This window comes from Tubulanus polymorphus, chromosome 1, assembly GCF_964204645.1.
Source record: "Tubulanus polymorphus chromosome 1, tnTubPoly1.2, whole genome shotgun sequence".
Taxonomy (NCBI): domain Eukaryota; kingdom Metazoa; phylum Nemertea; class Palaeonemertea; order Tubulaniformes; family Tubulanidae; genus Tubulanus; species Tubulanus polymorphus.
In genome coordinates, this window is record NC_134025.1 from 24,936,508 (window position 1) to 24,949,912 (window position 13,405).

Below are 13,405 nucleotides of genomic sequence, written 5' to 3' on the forward strand. Positions count from 1 at the left end.
AAATAAAGTGTAAAGTAAATTGACCGATCTAGCCGTGGAATTCAATAGTGAATTGAAGAATATATTTTGATTTGATAAATTCTATCCGTCCCAGTTTTATATATCGTTCCACCTTTCATGAAGTCGGAGCTGTCCTTTTGTCATATTTGGTTAAAGCGATCATTTTTTTTGCGTTCCGAGAAACAAGGTCCACCTGTCAACTTTTTACTTTTCATCGGCCCAGTGAAATAAATAATCGATCAAATTATGGCAGCCAGTCGGTTTAGCATCGGTAACGCGCTGAAATATCTAACGAGTAAAGATTTTAGGTCATATCTATGCAGGTAAAATTTGACATTTAATTCTTATAGAATTCAGATCTGAAAAAATAGTAAAAACATTATTGTGAAAACTAGTCTGTGTCTATCCCGTTGAATTTGTATGATTCATTACAATCGAAGGGACTCGTAGTTGAGTTTTGGGGGTGAATAGTAGCTTAGATCATCCCAATATTCACCTCCAAATTTCAACTACTAGACCCTATGATTGTGATTTAATATTAGACAGATGCTATTATTATCAGCTATTCCCCTGCCGTGTTTCTTTTTTGTTCAGAAATGAGATATTGGCCTGTTGTGACATGTAGAGAAGAGGTAACTGGCCATGAAAACTGACTGGTCATGCTGGTATAGATAGACTGATTTTGGCTTAATCGTGTTGATTCATAAGAAGCTTTCTGTCAGATAGACTATCTGTCTTTTATGAAAATCTGATCATGAAACGAAGCCACACAGTCCAGTTACTGACTAATAGCCCTGTCCTGATTGGAAACTCTTGATAGTTTAAGTTCCAATTGTTCTCACAGGGTTCCTGCCTGCTAGTTAGTCACAACAGCTTGATACTAGACTCAGTAAAATTTTCTCACGCTCAGTCCTTTATCGTAAACTGTGATATTATGTGTTTTCAAGATTTTCTATCAATTTTTCATTTCTTTCCATGTACATTCCTGCTGTTAAACAGTACTGTAAGTATAGATCACTTTTGTCCGCAACCTGCAGTTTATTCTCGTACTAATTCTTACATAGTCATTGCTAATTTTTCCATTGCAGCATTTTTGGGGTCCGGTTGCAAATTGGGGTCTACCACTGGCAGCTATAGCTGATGTCAAACGAAATCCTGAAATAATCAGCGGTAAAATGACGACAGGTAAGCTTCATAATTTCACCCTTAAATTTCAGATAGTGCCAGAAGTGCACAATCAAGGCTAATGGAGTTGTCTGTCTTAGTCATACCCACCTTGTTTGAGGGTAGTGGGTACAGGCAGCAAACTGATAGCTGATAGTCCATTTTGGTTCAATATACTTCAATCTAACATTTTCCAACAGGCATTATGATTTGATGGAACTTTTTGTCGCAATTTTTTCTTGGACCCTCATCTGACTCAACATTTTTAAAATTTTCTTATTCAGCTCTATGTATATATTCTATACTGTTTATGAGATTTGCTTGGAAAGTTCAACCTCGGAATATGCTCCTGTTTATTTGCCATTTTACAAACGAAACTGCTCAATTAACACAAGGTGCAAGGTGCTTTCATTTCCAGTAAGTATTCTATGGAAAGATATTATACCAGCACTTTTCTTTCCCTTGAACCAAAGCCCAGTTTTGTTAAGCTAAATCTTACTGATTTTCAGTTTAAATCGGATTCCAGTGAAAAACCAGACAAATTCTTTAGTATTATTTATGAAAGTGTTTTTCGTATTTTCAGTTATATTTGCAATGATGAAGAGAAGGCTAAGATACATGAGAAGTACAGTCAAGCATGATGATTAGGAATTCTAATATTCGGTAGTTTTCAGTAGGAAATGTTATTGTTAGACATCAGGATATGCACAGATTTATCAAAGCACGCATGGGACTCTAGATTGTAAATCTAGATCTAACCCTTCCTGTAGTTTGAATTATTCCTATAATCATTGTGGTCAATCCTCGGTGAATTTGATACTATTTGAATACATTATTTGCAAATTTTAGAAAAAAGTTGATAATAGGGTAGTGTTTTGATTTGATTACGATTTTTCATCACATGGGCTTAAAAAGACCATTTTTCACACATCTAGGCTGTTAAGAAATACTGGTGCATATGAATTAGAACTATTAATAGCTGTGAATAAAAATATTCTAGGGTAGACAAGCCAAGTTAATTTCAATTATGACTACTGTTTGGTGCTGTTCCTTCTGTAATTTTATACCTAATTTCATGTTTTTTTGTGATTTGTTTGCTTTGTGTAGGACATTGTCCCCGGTTATAAAATAGGCTGGCTGGCAGAGTTTTTAAGCGTACACCTATTCAACTCAAAGTAATGATTCAAACATTGTCAATTAATTATCATTAAGTTAAATTCGCACAAACTGGATTAACATGGATAGAAGAACTAGTTGGACCTCGTTGATATGATTCAATTAAATATGAAATTTATTTCAGTTTATTATAAACTTGTTGATTACATCATGGACGTATAGCCTAGCCTAGATTATTTGTCCATGATGACATTGATTTCCAGATGTCCTGGTTGAGATACATGTATTCATATAAAAGCACATTCGGATATTATAAAAAATCCACATGGAGTGATGATTCACTACCCACAACATTCATTCTAAAAGAGGTTTGACTGTAGTTTGAATGCCATGGATTTCTATTCAGATGCTCTTCTAGCATGAGTTGTGAGTTCTAGTTTTCTAAATTGATGTATAAAACTCAGCAAAAAATGATAAATAATTCCTAAGTATTATATTTTTCTTCTATGATTACTTCTTTTTGAGTCAATGTCTTTCATATGGTTGAATCCTAAATCATCTGTAGCAAGCTGATGAATTACATAGATGGCATCTCAGTATCTGGCAAATATTTTCGTCCTGTGACAATGGGGAAATGACTTGTTTTTAGTGTATTTTTAAAGCTTACTGTAGATGTACCATATTTTGCCACAAACGATAAATCCTTGCCATGTCTACTTCTAATGATAACATTTTTGATGGTACAATATGTCTTTTGTAGTGGTCAGTCATATTTATGTTGGTTGTTTTAATCATTGTACACAGGTTACAGTTGTAGATATTGTTAATTATTGAATGTATATAGAGGAGATAATTTATGAGAAAAATAACATAAAATCTGTCAGTACTTATTTCATCAGATATTACTTATCTTGCCATTGGTTCATTATCTCTCCCTTGGTTCGGTTAGAACCTGATATTTCTTATTTCACCGATCCATGCTTCGTAATCATATGATCTTGAAAGTGGGTTTAATGTTACCTAATGAAACAAAAAAGCTGCTAGTATTTTGATGACTTGATGATACGTCCATTAAAGTGTTTTTAAAGATTATCAGTTTTATCAAGTATTCTAGTGTCTACACGCTAATTGCAATATTTCAACTGACTGGGCTTATTGGTCTAAAATACCACATTGTCATAATATATACAGATATTTCTTGTGCACAACCTATTCAATAAGTTAGTTCTAACCGGTTCATACTATTCTATATTGTTCCATATGTAGTCAGTAGGCCCTGTTTTATAAACAAGAACTGAATTTATCCCTGGAGAATTATCCAAATTTAAATAACAGAATTCCTATTGTTTTATTTTACTAGGCTAAGGATTAACCCTATGGATTAACTTACTTGGGTTATCAAACTGGTACCAATGGGTTAGTTCACAGTTGGTTTATAGAATATAAATGCAGTTTAATGCCAGTGATTTTCGATTATTTGTAATCATAGAAAATCAGTTTAATGAATACTTTTGATAAAATAAAATTCATAAGCTGCCTATAGAAATGTTTGTTTCTAGTGTTTGGATCACTTCATTCATTTGTCATATTCATCTGCTTGTTTTCTGGAGTTGTTGTTTCACAAATATCACAATATCCAGTAAGTACCACCCACTCTGTTCACACATTGGAAGATCATTTTTGATCATCCATGCTTCGCTTAGGTTCAGATATGAGCTAATAGACTTTACTTCCACTTCCGCACTTTCATGATTTTGTCCCTACTGCACACAAAAACGGTGAATACATAAAAGATGCATTTATCTTGAATCGTCCGATTCTTGGAGTAGAAATGCATTGAAAACCAGACATTGTTTCGAATATTTTCCACACAATTTATTTCACAATCAACAGAAGGCAGAAAAACAGTGATAACAACGTATGAAACTCTGTACATTCTTCTAAACTACTCATTCTAAGTTCTGCACCAAACCTGAATATGTGGACGGATTTATTATCTGACTAAGAATTGTGACTAAGTATCACAGCTTTTCTTTAGATTTTGAAGAAATCTCTTTATGGTATCAAAAAATTAAGATTTCGGTAATTAAAAGTTATGTAACATATTTGCTGTAACCGGCCAAGAATCTGGATTACAGTCTTTTAGTCGAATCTCATCTGTTGACAATTTAATCGGCGTGTGTACGCGTATTTTCTCACCAACAACATTCAGTAGTTTCAATTCCAATGGTCCCAGTTGTAAGTAATCCTTATAAAGAGAACAAGAAAGTATTTGTGAAACTTGATCTTCAGTCATCATCTCTGAATTGATACAGCAAAACTGGTTTTCATCCGTCCAGATTTTCATCTTGAATTTACTTACATTCCAGTCTTCATCGTCGAAGTTGAAATAATTATCTAAAAGATCGCTTTTCTCGTGAAGCATTTCTTCGACTATGCCACATTCATCCTCCATTTCCTCTTCATCATCATCCGTCTGCTCAGCTGTTATCATACTGAATACTTTATCCTCGACAGCTTTTTGAGTTGCACTTTTCGGGCGAATTTTTCGTTTTGAAACTATGAAGATAACGAAATGTAGGTCATTTCATAACCAAAAGGTGCAGTTCATGAATTGATTTTAGGCCAGGCTTTTTTATTTTGTTGTTTTACAAAAATCCATAAAACGAAAAATGAAATGCCTGGCCGTACTAAAGAAAAGTTCAGTTGTGCACTAGTTAATTACGGTTGGCTATTCAATAAGTACAACTTTTAAAGCTGTATGTTCATGTATAGAAATTGCTGACCTGGTTCAGGTTTTTCGTCATCCTCTAAACTAGTGCTCGACTGAACTGGTGTGATTTCTAATTTCGACAAATCAATTTCAAGAATTCCTGGCTGCTCCAAATCTTCATCCTCCTCAAACTGAGTCAAATAAAATGCTCTGTAAGAACAACAACAAAAACAAATTAGCACTGGGCCTTAGATATCATCTCAAACTATGGGTCCTGGGACACCATGCCCACTTGGTGAAATGCTTGACAAATGAATGGATGATAATTCAATGCAATAAACCCGCTAGGGCTATGCCCTAAGTGGGCTTTCAATTCAATCATCATTATAAGTAATTTTACATATGTCGACAATGAGGTGAACAAATTTCTTTCATTCAGCTAAATTTACCTTGAAATCTTCAGATCTTCCACTTTGCATTCGAACAATTCGCTCATGATCTCCAAATTACGTCGTTCCAATTCTTCAACGATCACTCGCAGTTCATCATAATCTCGACGATGTATTACAGCCTAAAACATGAATCGATAGAAAATCAAGATCATTTCTTTGAAATTAGCAAGAAACTAGTTCCATGACTGATTTATACGCACCTCCCTTTTTAACCAGTCGTTATCGAGGACTTCTTGTTTACTATTCTTATCTAGTCTGGACATAGCTTTCTGAAATTTGATCGAAAATGTGATATAGAATTCTATAGGTTGTGTATTTAAATCAAAATTCCTTCATCCTGTACCTCCGATGCGTAGTGCTTTTGGCTATCCATAGCATTCTCCATTTTCGACTCAATCTCGGACTTGGCAGCGTCTAACGTACGTGCAAGATGATCTGAAAATAAAGTTTAGGGTGTCCATTCATTAGAGGGCCCCTAGGTACAGTTCTTAGGGCTCGGGATGTCCTGCTCAAATATTGAAATTTTCAATCAATATGTAATCAATCAAAACATTTTTTTGTATTTATACTTAAGTTTATAATATATATTTGAGAAATTAATTCATTTGTTCATCATTACCGTATGCACATATTCTTGTACAGAATGTATACATGAATAACAAAAATGTTTACTGGGAAATAATGAGTTCACAAAAGATCTAAAGTTTAGCTTTTTCATAATACATGTACTGTGTAAATAGATGAACCCTAATCCCTTTCAGAAGACACAATTCTGCCACAGGTTTAATCTGACTTTATCAGTTTATTTTCAAATGACTATAACCCCAGAGTCAAAATCTACCAGTGTGGAACTAGTCCCAGAGTGTCGAAATATATTTGAGAGCAAAAAATATAAGTTACTTTTCATCTCTTCAAAACTGCGGTGCATATCTTCCAGTTCTTTCTCTAACAGTTGTATTTGTGTCTGGCGATTGTGTTGACCGGTTTCTTTATAATCCGACCAATACTCAACCTCTTTCTGTTGGACAGCCACTTTTTCATCAAGTTCCTTGATTTTCGCGTGAAGATCTACAGAACAAGATCATAAAATTATTTTTGAACTAAGTTAACTCTATTCCCAAAGGCGAGGTAATATCTAGGCTTTTAAAGATTACTCAAACACTCGAATTAACTTGCCTACAAGATCTTGTTTTTCCTGTCTTTCAGCTACCCACTTTTCCTTCATAACTACAGTTACTTGATCTTTAGTTACAGGCTCAGCTGAATCTAACTGTTTTTCATACTCCTTCGCCTGGTGCATTAAATGCTGGATATAATAGACTTGTTCTGATTTCAGCCGATCATTCTATCGAAAAAACAAGAATATGGTTTATCGATAAACAACCAAGAAAATATAGCTTGTAACCATGTATCAGACTTACTTGGTAGTTTCTTATAGGAAGATAGTAAGCATGAAATATTGATGATTTTAGAGGAAAATCCTCTGAAACTTGAATTTTCAAGAGGCGTTTAATGAATTCTCACAATTCTAGGTCCAAGGTCCCATGGATGACAAAATATAAAATTTGAAAATTCTAATTCACGAACATAAATGATATATAAAATCAAGAAATATAAAATTCTTTATCAGAATTTCCATTCAGTGGAAGAGGAAGACAAGCATTTTTTCAGAAATCAGCGACAAGATATTGCATCACGCACACTGTATAATTGATCCAAAAGCTAGTGGCTCTGTTTGTCCATAACATTGCCTGTGGTCACGCGGAGAAATAACCACACGGCTGAGACAACACTGGTCTGACTTATCTGAAACCCTTACACTTCTTCTTCATCAATATCAGTTTTGTAAATGATTAAATCCGCATGCCTACAGCGACGTATCAGTTTTCTGCGAAAACGACACCATTAGCTGTTATCTCAGCTGAGAAACACGCTGGACTCTTCTGACTTTTATATCTCTTGGCTATAGATACAGGGTAGATTATCTGAGCTAAAAGTTTGCCAAAATACATCCAAAGGAAAAGACAATAGTGTGTAAGCAACTATTGTACAAAAAGGAGTGGCGTTAAACATGACAAGTGAATATGTATTCAACTGTAACATACGTTTTCCTAAGGATGAATGATTATGAAATGATTTACCTAGAAATGACAATTTCATTGCCAATTTCAGGACTGCTACTAGCCAATTTTAGAATAGTTCAGACACACTCTCAAGGCATTTGGATTGAATATGGTAACTTTTAAAAGTCTTCAATGGCTTCAGAAACAATGACACAATACTGATTTATCAAATGAATAACCAAAATCGTAACGAATCAGAGTGGACCTGGAGCAGGGCAAGGCAAATAATGACCGCAATTGAAAATCGATAGATCTTGAAGAACGTGTGAATAACAGATCGAACTATGATGAACTGTGGACGAAGTGTTACCTGCCTTTATCCCAGCCTCAGGCGACTGGAGACAAAAACGTCATGACAATCCCAATAAACTAACAACAGAATGTCATGTAGACAAAGATAGGCAAACTCATAGCTAACTTAATGTGCATTTTTTCAGAGACAGTAAGAGAAGAGCGAGGTTGTTATTGTAACCTTTCGTGATTTAATTCATGATGCACAGTAAACTCTGTTCAAGTCGAATCTAACCAACGCCAAATAATGGTAGGCCTATGTTTTCAACTCAGATAGGCCCTTTTTCAAATATTTTGGTGCCCATAAATTAACTCGAATATTAGGCCTACTCTTAGGTCGGACAAATTTCAGTCCAAAAACATCCGACAATTAAGGCTGAACCAGTAACGTTTCTTTTTGCCCATATACTTAGCTAATAACAATTTTTTCAAATAAAGTTTCATGATGGATTTGTTAGGCCTTAATGAAAATTTTTTTTATCAGCCCATACCATGCAACAACTACTTATTCCCAGGATCCATATGATCATCTGACAGACTACCCATAGATAAGCCTTCGCAGACCTTCAATGAAAATATCAACTTACCCTTTCTCGAAGACGCTTGTTTTTTTCTTCCATGCCTCGTAATTCATATTTAATATCCTGAATTTGACCTTCTTTTATTCCAATCCTAGGAAACAGAATGGAAAATTGATTAAAATACCAATGAAGGGAAATGGAAAGAATGTCCTGACAATTTAGGGGTAAGTCATAAAACTTACTGATAGGCTAAAATTGCTTCTTTGAAGGTCATTTCAGGCTCAGAGGATTTCTTTTTTCCTTTTCCACCTTTCTTTTTCTTTCCACTCTTCTTTCCTTTACCCTTTTTCCCCATGTTTTTTCCTTGTCAGCGCCTGAGGCAGAAATATTTAAAAAAAAATTCCATTACGCTGCATTCACACGAGGCTATCCAGTACAATTATACTCGCAAACTAGGCCCCAATACTGTATCTTATCATACTTCGATAATATATATTAATTGAAATTGAATTGATATTTCACCACTCAAAAACGGCGTCACGTCGTTAATAAAGAAATATATTATGCCTAAATTAAGCGTACATACTGTTTAATAGAATAAAAACTTGGTTGTGTTCAATTCAGGAGCACAAACCTACGTGTATCTACCCTATCTAGAACAAAATGTTTGTTTGTGTATCTGTCAAAAAATCGAAACTACGGCCGCCATGTTGTTTACTAGTGCCAACCACCGAATGTCCGCCTATCAAAATCTTCAGCCGGACATTATTTTTACTTGCTGAAAATATGTAGCTCATACTAAAAGAAAAAATTATGCGGTCACCAAGATAAATGGAATGACGAATAGTATTCAAAGACATTCTATCAATTTTTGTCAATCGTATCATTCTGATTCGAGATAATAGTAACAATAAGATTATTTTACCATATTCGTGGATTTTTATTTTCGCGTGAGGCTGTGTTCTGGTTTCGAATCCTGCATGTGTTTCTTTTTTTCCTGATTTATGTACAACAATAATACCGCATTCAGGAATACCAATGTATTATTCATTGTCAATAACAAATCTAATTGATATTATCTAAGGTAGTCGTGGTGCTGCAGAAAATGTTCATACGTGCCCACACAGCGGGCTACACTAGGGCATGAGTAGAATTGCGAATTATACCGGTAATTGAAAATAACGAACTTTGACTCAAGATTCTTAACGTAACTAACTGTCTGGGTTCAGGCTTACCTCCATTGCCGAAATAGTCAATGTTTTGGTGAAGTAAAATTGATCTTATCTCAATGCGTCATTAAATGTTCACGTCAGCAAATGAGCTTGGAAGCGAACTTCTGTGTCTCAGAACTTAATCACCGAAACTTGAAAAACTAGATGAAAGATTTTCTTAGCTGTTTCTCCGTAATATTTCATATAAATATATTTCCCATCGTTTTATTTTGAAATGCAATCAAACAATTTTGCGTTTTTCAACGCAAAACCTTTGATATTTACAGATGAAAGAAAAAGGTTCCTTAATTATAAATATCCACGAGTTTATACAAAAGGAAATATTCTTTATTCCTGATTAATGAACCTTAAATGTAACTAGTTGAATAAGTTGATTATCAGTTGTATATCTCATATATTAGATCTAAGAAAGATTATACGGTGGGCTTAATTATTTTCATTTTATACGGATGTCTGATTAATTTCTACGAATGCGAAACGAATGGAGAACATATTTTTCAAGGTTCGTCAACCGATTTGGATCTCCTTACTACTCGAATTGAGGTTTTCGTGTTTACCATTTAAAGATCACATCTCGTGCAATTACAAAGTAAATTTCTTCGAATCTAAGTCGAAGATTAAACTCGCTAGCCTAATAAATCACTCCGACGTGATCGTTCGCCCCACCTTGCCGCTAGATTTGATCTCCTAATGACATATCCGATTTCTTTAAAGTGAGTGCTAATTGTTTGTTTGAAACCATGTCTTGTAATTTGTTTCTCATAAATTTTTCATCCGCAGACTTTTCGGTGCGGAAAATGACTCGCGATTCAAGTTTAAGCCCCTTTTGCACGGATTCAATGACGAGGAACTTCCCGGTGATGTCTTCTGCCTTCGCATTGATCGCGCGTTTGGGTCGATGGCTCCTGGACCAATCAGGCAGCCGGAGGCTTCATTGCTTACCCACCTGCTTTAGTTCTCAAACTTCCAACCCGGGTATAATACCCGCGACTTTCTGAAAGAGACACCAGTGAAGACGTTTGCCTTTCTGTCGAATAAGACGACGACACCGTTTCATTTCCTCGCAAACGATTTTACGGAAATTAATAAGAAAAGAGAAAAAAATTTCAGGTGAGTGAAATGAATCGACAATTTGCATATCTAATCATTTAGCTATTTGGGAAATAATTGAAATCGAAAGTAGATTTTCTGAAAAAAGTGCTATGCTTTTGATTAACCGAATCAAGCGTGTATTACGTACCAATTCGCAAGTACCCAGGACGAAACTAATTTCATCAAAAAGGATACGTGATACTTGAAAATTTGTGGCTATGGTATTTCCGTAATCAGTTATTGTATTCAATCTCATTTTTTCTGTCAAAAACTGTTAAGAAACGAAACAAACATCAATTATTCATTTCACGACCTTCGTATGAAATTACTACTGTCATATACATTTTGAAACAGATTTTTGTTTTATTAAGACATAGAATTTTGGGTCATTGTAAATTTCATCATTTTCTACCGCTATGAAAATTCATTGAAAACTCAAAGCCGTACGGAACACGCGATCACACGCGGGATTGTGCGACACCCTTATTCAAAAAGGTTCTCGAATTCTGTAATCTGAGATACCTTTTAATATCGCATCTTCATAAATGGATTTCAAACGTTTCGTCAATGACGTTTTTGTTCTTGTAACATTTTGAAGAGTGTTGTTGAGATTTTGGCGAGCGATGGTTTCCCGCAGTGGTCGTTTAATTATTGGTCGACAAACCGTAGGGTAGCATATGGCTTTTGACTCTCTTTTGAGATTTACACGATTATTTGGAAATCTGGTGCGATACAGTTTGTCATCGTGAAGAGTCTTTGGCCTAAGGCCACGCTGTTACGCCGAGCGCTTTATTTTCTTAACTAGTTAAAACCACAATCACAGCTCATTAATTTCGAAGATCGTAGTAAACTAAACCCGCGCAAATTCAGAGAAAATTGTTTGGTGAATATTTCATTGTCTTTTCAAATCGCACTTGGCCACCGGTATAACGCGAAACCTTTCCTAAAACTGGACGCGAAAAAAGGAGTACTCCACATCACTCATTCGGAACACTCCCTCGTTCGTAGAATTAGTTCACAAAAAAAATTCGTTTTGCATGATATTACTCTACTTATTCTCGCATCTAGCAAATTTGATTATTTCAGGAATAATTATTCAAAGAATTCTTGATAACATGTTGTGAATAGATGTGTAAATTTGTTCACAACAATGAATTTATGGAATTCAATTTCTTTCCCGTTTACGGCTTTAACGAAATAAATGCAGAGAATCATGGATCCTCAATGGACGTAATATTACAACATTTCTAGATAACTATATCTACATCCCGAGTGAGACTTTTTTTGCTTTCGTGCAAATTGATTCATGATGACTTAATTGCTGTGTCCGATGACTTTAAGCGAACACAATAACGATATTGATGGTAATGAGATTTTAACACTCACATCTCGCTGACGTTGAACACATGTTTGAACGTTTGTCGCACTCGACCTGAACAATAGCCCACCACGTCAAACTCCGTCCCTTTCATGCAAGACTATCGTTCTCTTTTGTAAATTTCTTAAGAGTCTGCCGCGAGCTTTTAATTAAGACGCATTTTGTGAAGTGAAGTCGCACGTCGGTCGTCCCCGCTTGTGGCTATTGTTCCAGCCGCACGTCGGAATCACAGCGAAAACTGGTGTGTGCCGTTTGCGGCCTAAAGTTGTTAACATGTTTACAAACATTAACATCTGACCGGCCTGAAGGGCACTCGTTTTACCCGGTCGTATTAGTATTAATATTACCAAAATATTCATGCATTTTGATATTACACAACTCACCAATCAGCAAAATTTGTTGCAATGACACACGTTTAAGGGGTCCAAAACATAATCTAAATCAATTGCTAATAATACTGCTAATACTACCAGTCATATTGCTAATTAAATATTTCGATGTTACCATAGACTTGAAACATATAGTTTATCTTAATTCATTGCAATTCAAACGTTTATTCAGCTACAATTAATGTTCCCTGACATACCAAGTTGGAATCATTCACCAACAACCTATGAGGAGGATATGTTGTGAAATGGCAGTTGATGTTTAACCGGAGGCTGTTTGGAAAATCGCTATAATGTTAATCAATGGATTGACAATTTGACTGTAAGTTTCCGAAACCTCCATCGTGACAAACGTCAATCCGTGTACAGGTTAGTCATTTCGCTGCGATCCGCCAAAATCAATCCGGAGCTAATATATTTATCAATAACTTTCATCTATTTCGAACGGTCCACTTTTCATTTTCGGTGACTTGCGTGTTTTCCACAAAAACAAAACTAAAAACGCTCAAAGTTTCGCTGCCAAATAAATATATTTCTAATAATTTTGCCACCACTGATTTGATAACGAAGCAAAATACACATTCCAGTTGGCACAACTTTTTGTGAATTAGTTGAACCATCCTCGGTCGTTTTCTTTAAAAAAGAAAATACATCGTCGCAGAAATGATTTATGTATTTATATGAAAATTTTAGCGTTGTCTACCCTCCCTTAGGAAAAGTATCGTTCCTGTTGGTAGTAGATATGTGCGCAAAAAGTTAATTCTGTAATCAGATAAGTGTCGAGAGCAAGTTAATTAATTGGTTAATCATCCCGTTACGGATCTTATGCAATGATTTTATTACGGTTTTCGTACTGCGCTTCGTTTCATTAAAACAAGCGTTTTAAAGACAAAACAACGCCACGCAGTCGCACGATAACTGGCTATCATCTTCCACA

The 13,405-nt window shown here is 35.2% G+C and overlaps 2 protein-coding genes across 5 annotated transcripts; one reads left to right on the forward strand and one right to left on the reverse strand.

Moving 5' to 3' along the window:
* Positions 1 to 182: 182 nt before the first annotated feature.
* LOC141908897 (mitochondrial pyruvate carrier 1-like) lies at positions 183 to 3,813 on the forward strand. The gene is made up of 5 exons (XM_074799174.1): positions 183 to 323; positions 1,000 to 1,003; positions 1,089 to 1,185; positions 1,449 to 1,581; positions 1,748 to 3,813. The coding sequence occupies exons 1-5, from the start codon at positions 247 to 249 to the stop codon at positions 1,803 to 1,805; spliced, it is 369 nt and encodes a 122-aa protein (XP_074655275.1). The 5' UTR covers positions 183 to 246; the 3' UTR covers positions 1,806 to 3,813.
* Positions 3,814 to 4,140: 327 nt separating this feature from the next.
* Positions 4,141 to 9,114, reverse strand: LOC141905070 (coiled-coil domain-containing protein 83-like). Of its 4 annotated transcripts, none has more exons than XM_074793816.1 (11): positions 9,019 to 9,114; positions 8,623 to 8,754; positions 8,447 to 8,531; positions 6,622 to 6,790; positions 6,346 to 6,513; positions 5,789 to 5,880; positions 5,646 to 5,714; positions 5,443 to 5,564; positions 5,067 to 5,203; positions 4,643 to 4,839; positions 4,141 to 4,528 (listed from the first exon to the last, which is right to left on the reverse strand). In XM_074793816.1, the coding sequence occupies exons 2-11, from the start codon at positions 8,733 to 8,735 to the stop codon at positions 4,367 to 4,369; spliced, it is 1,314 nt and encodes a 437-aa protein (XP_074649917.1). In that variant the 5' UTR covers positions 8,736 to 8,754; positions 9,019 to 9,114; the 3' UTR covers positions 4,141 to 4,366. The 4 variants fall into 4 exon arrangements, with proteins under 4 accessions (XP_074649917.1, XP_074649934.1, XP_074649925.1 ...); XM_074793833.1 differs by having other exon boundaries at positions 9,029 to 9,106; XM_074793824.1 differs by having other exon boundaries at positions 9,015 to 9,098.
* Positions 9,115 to 13,405: the final 4,291 nt, after the last annotated feature.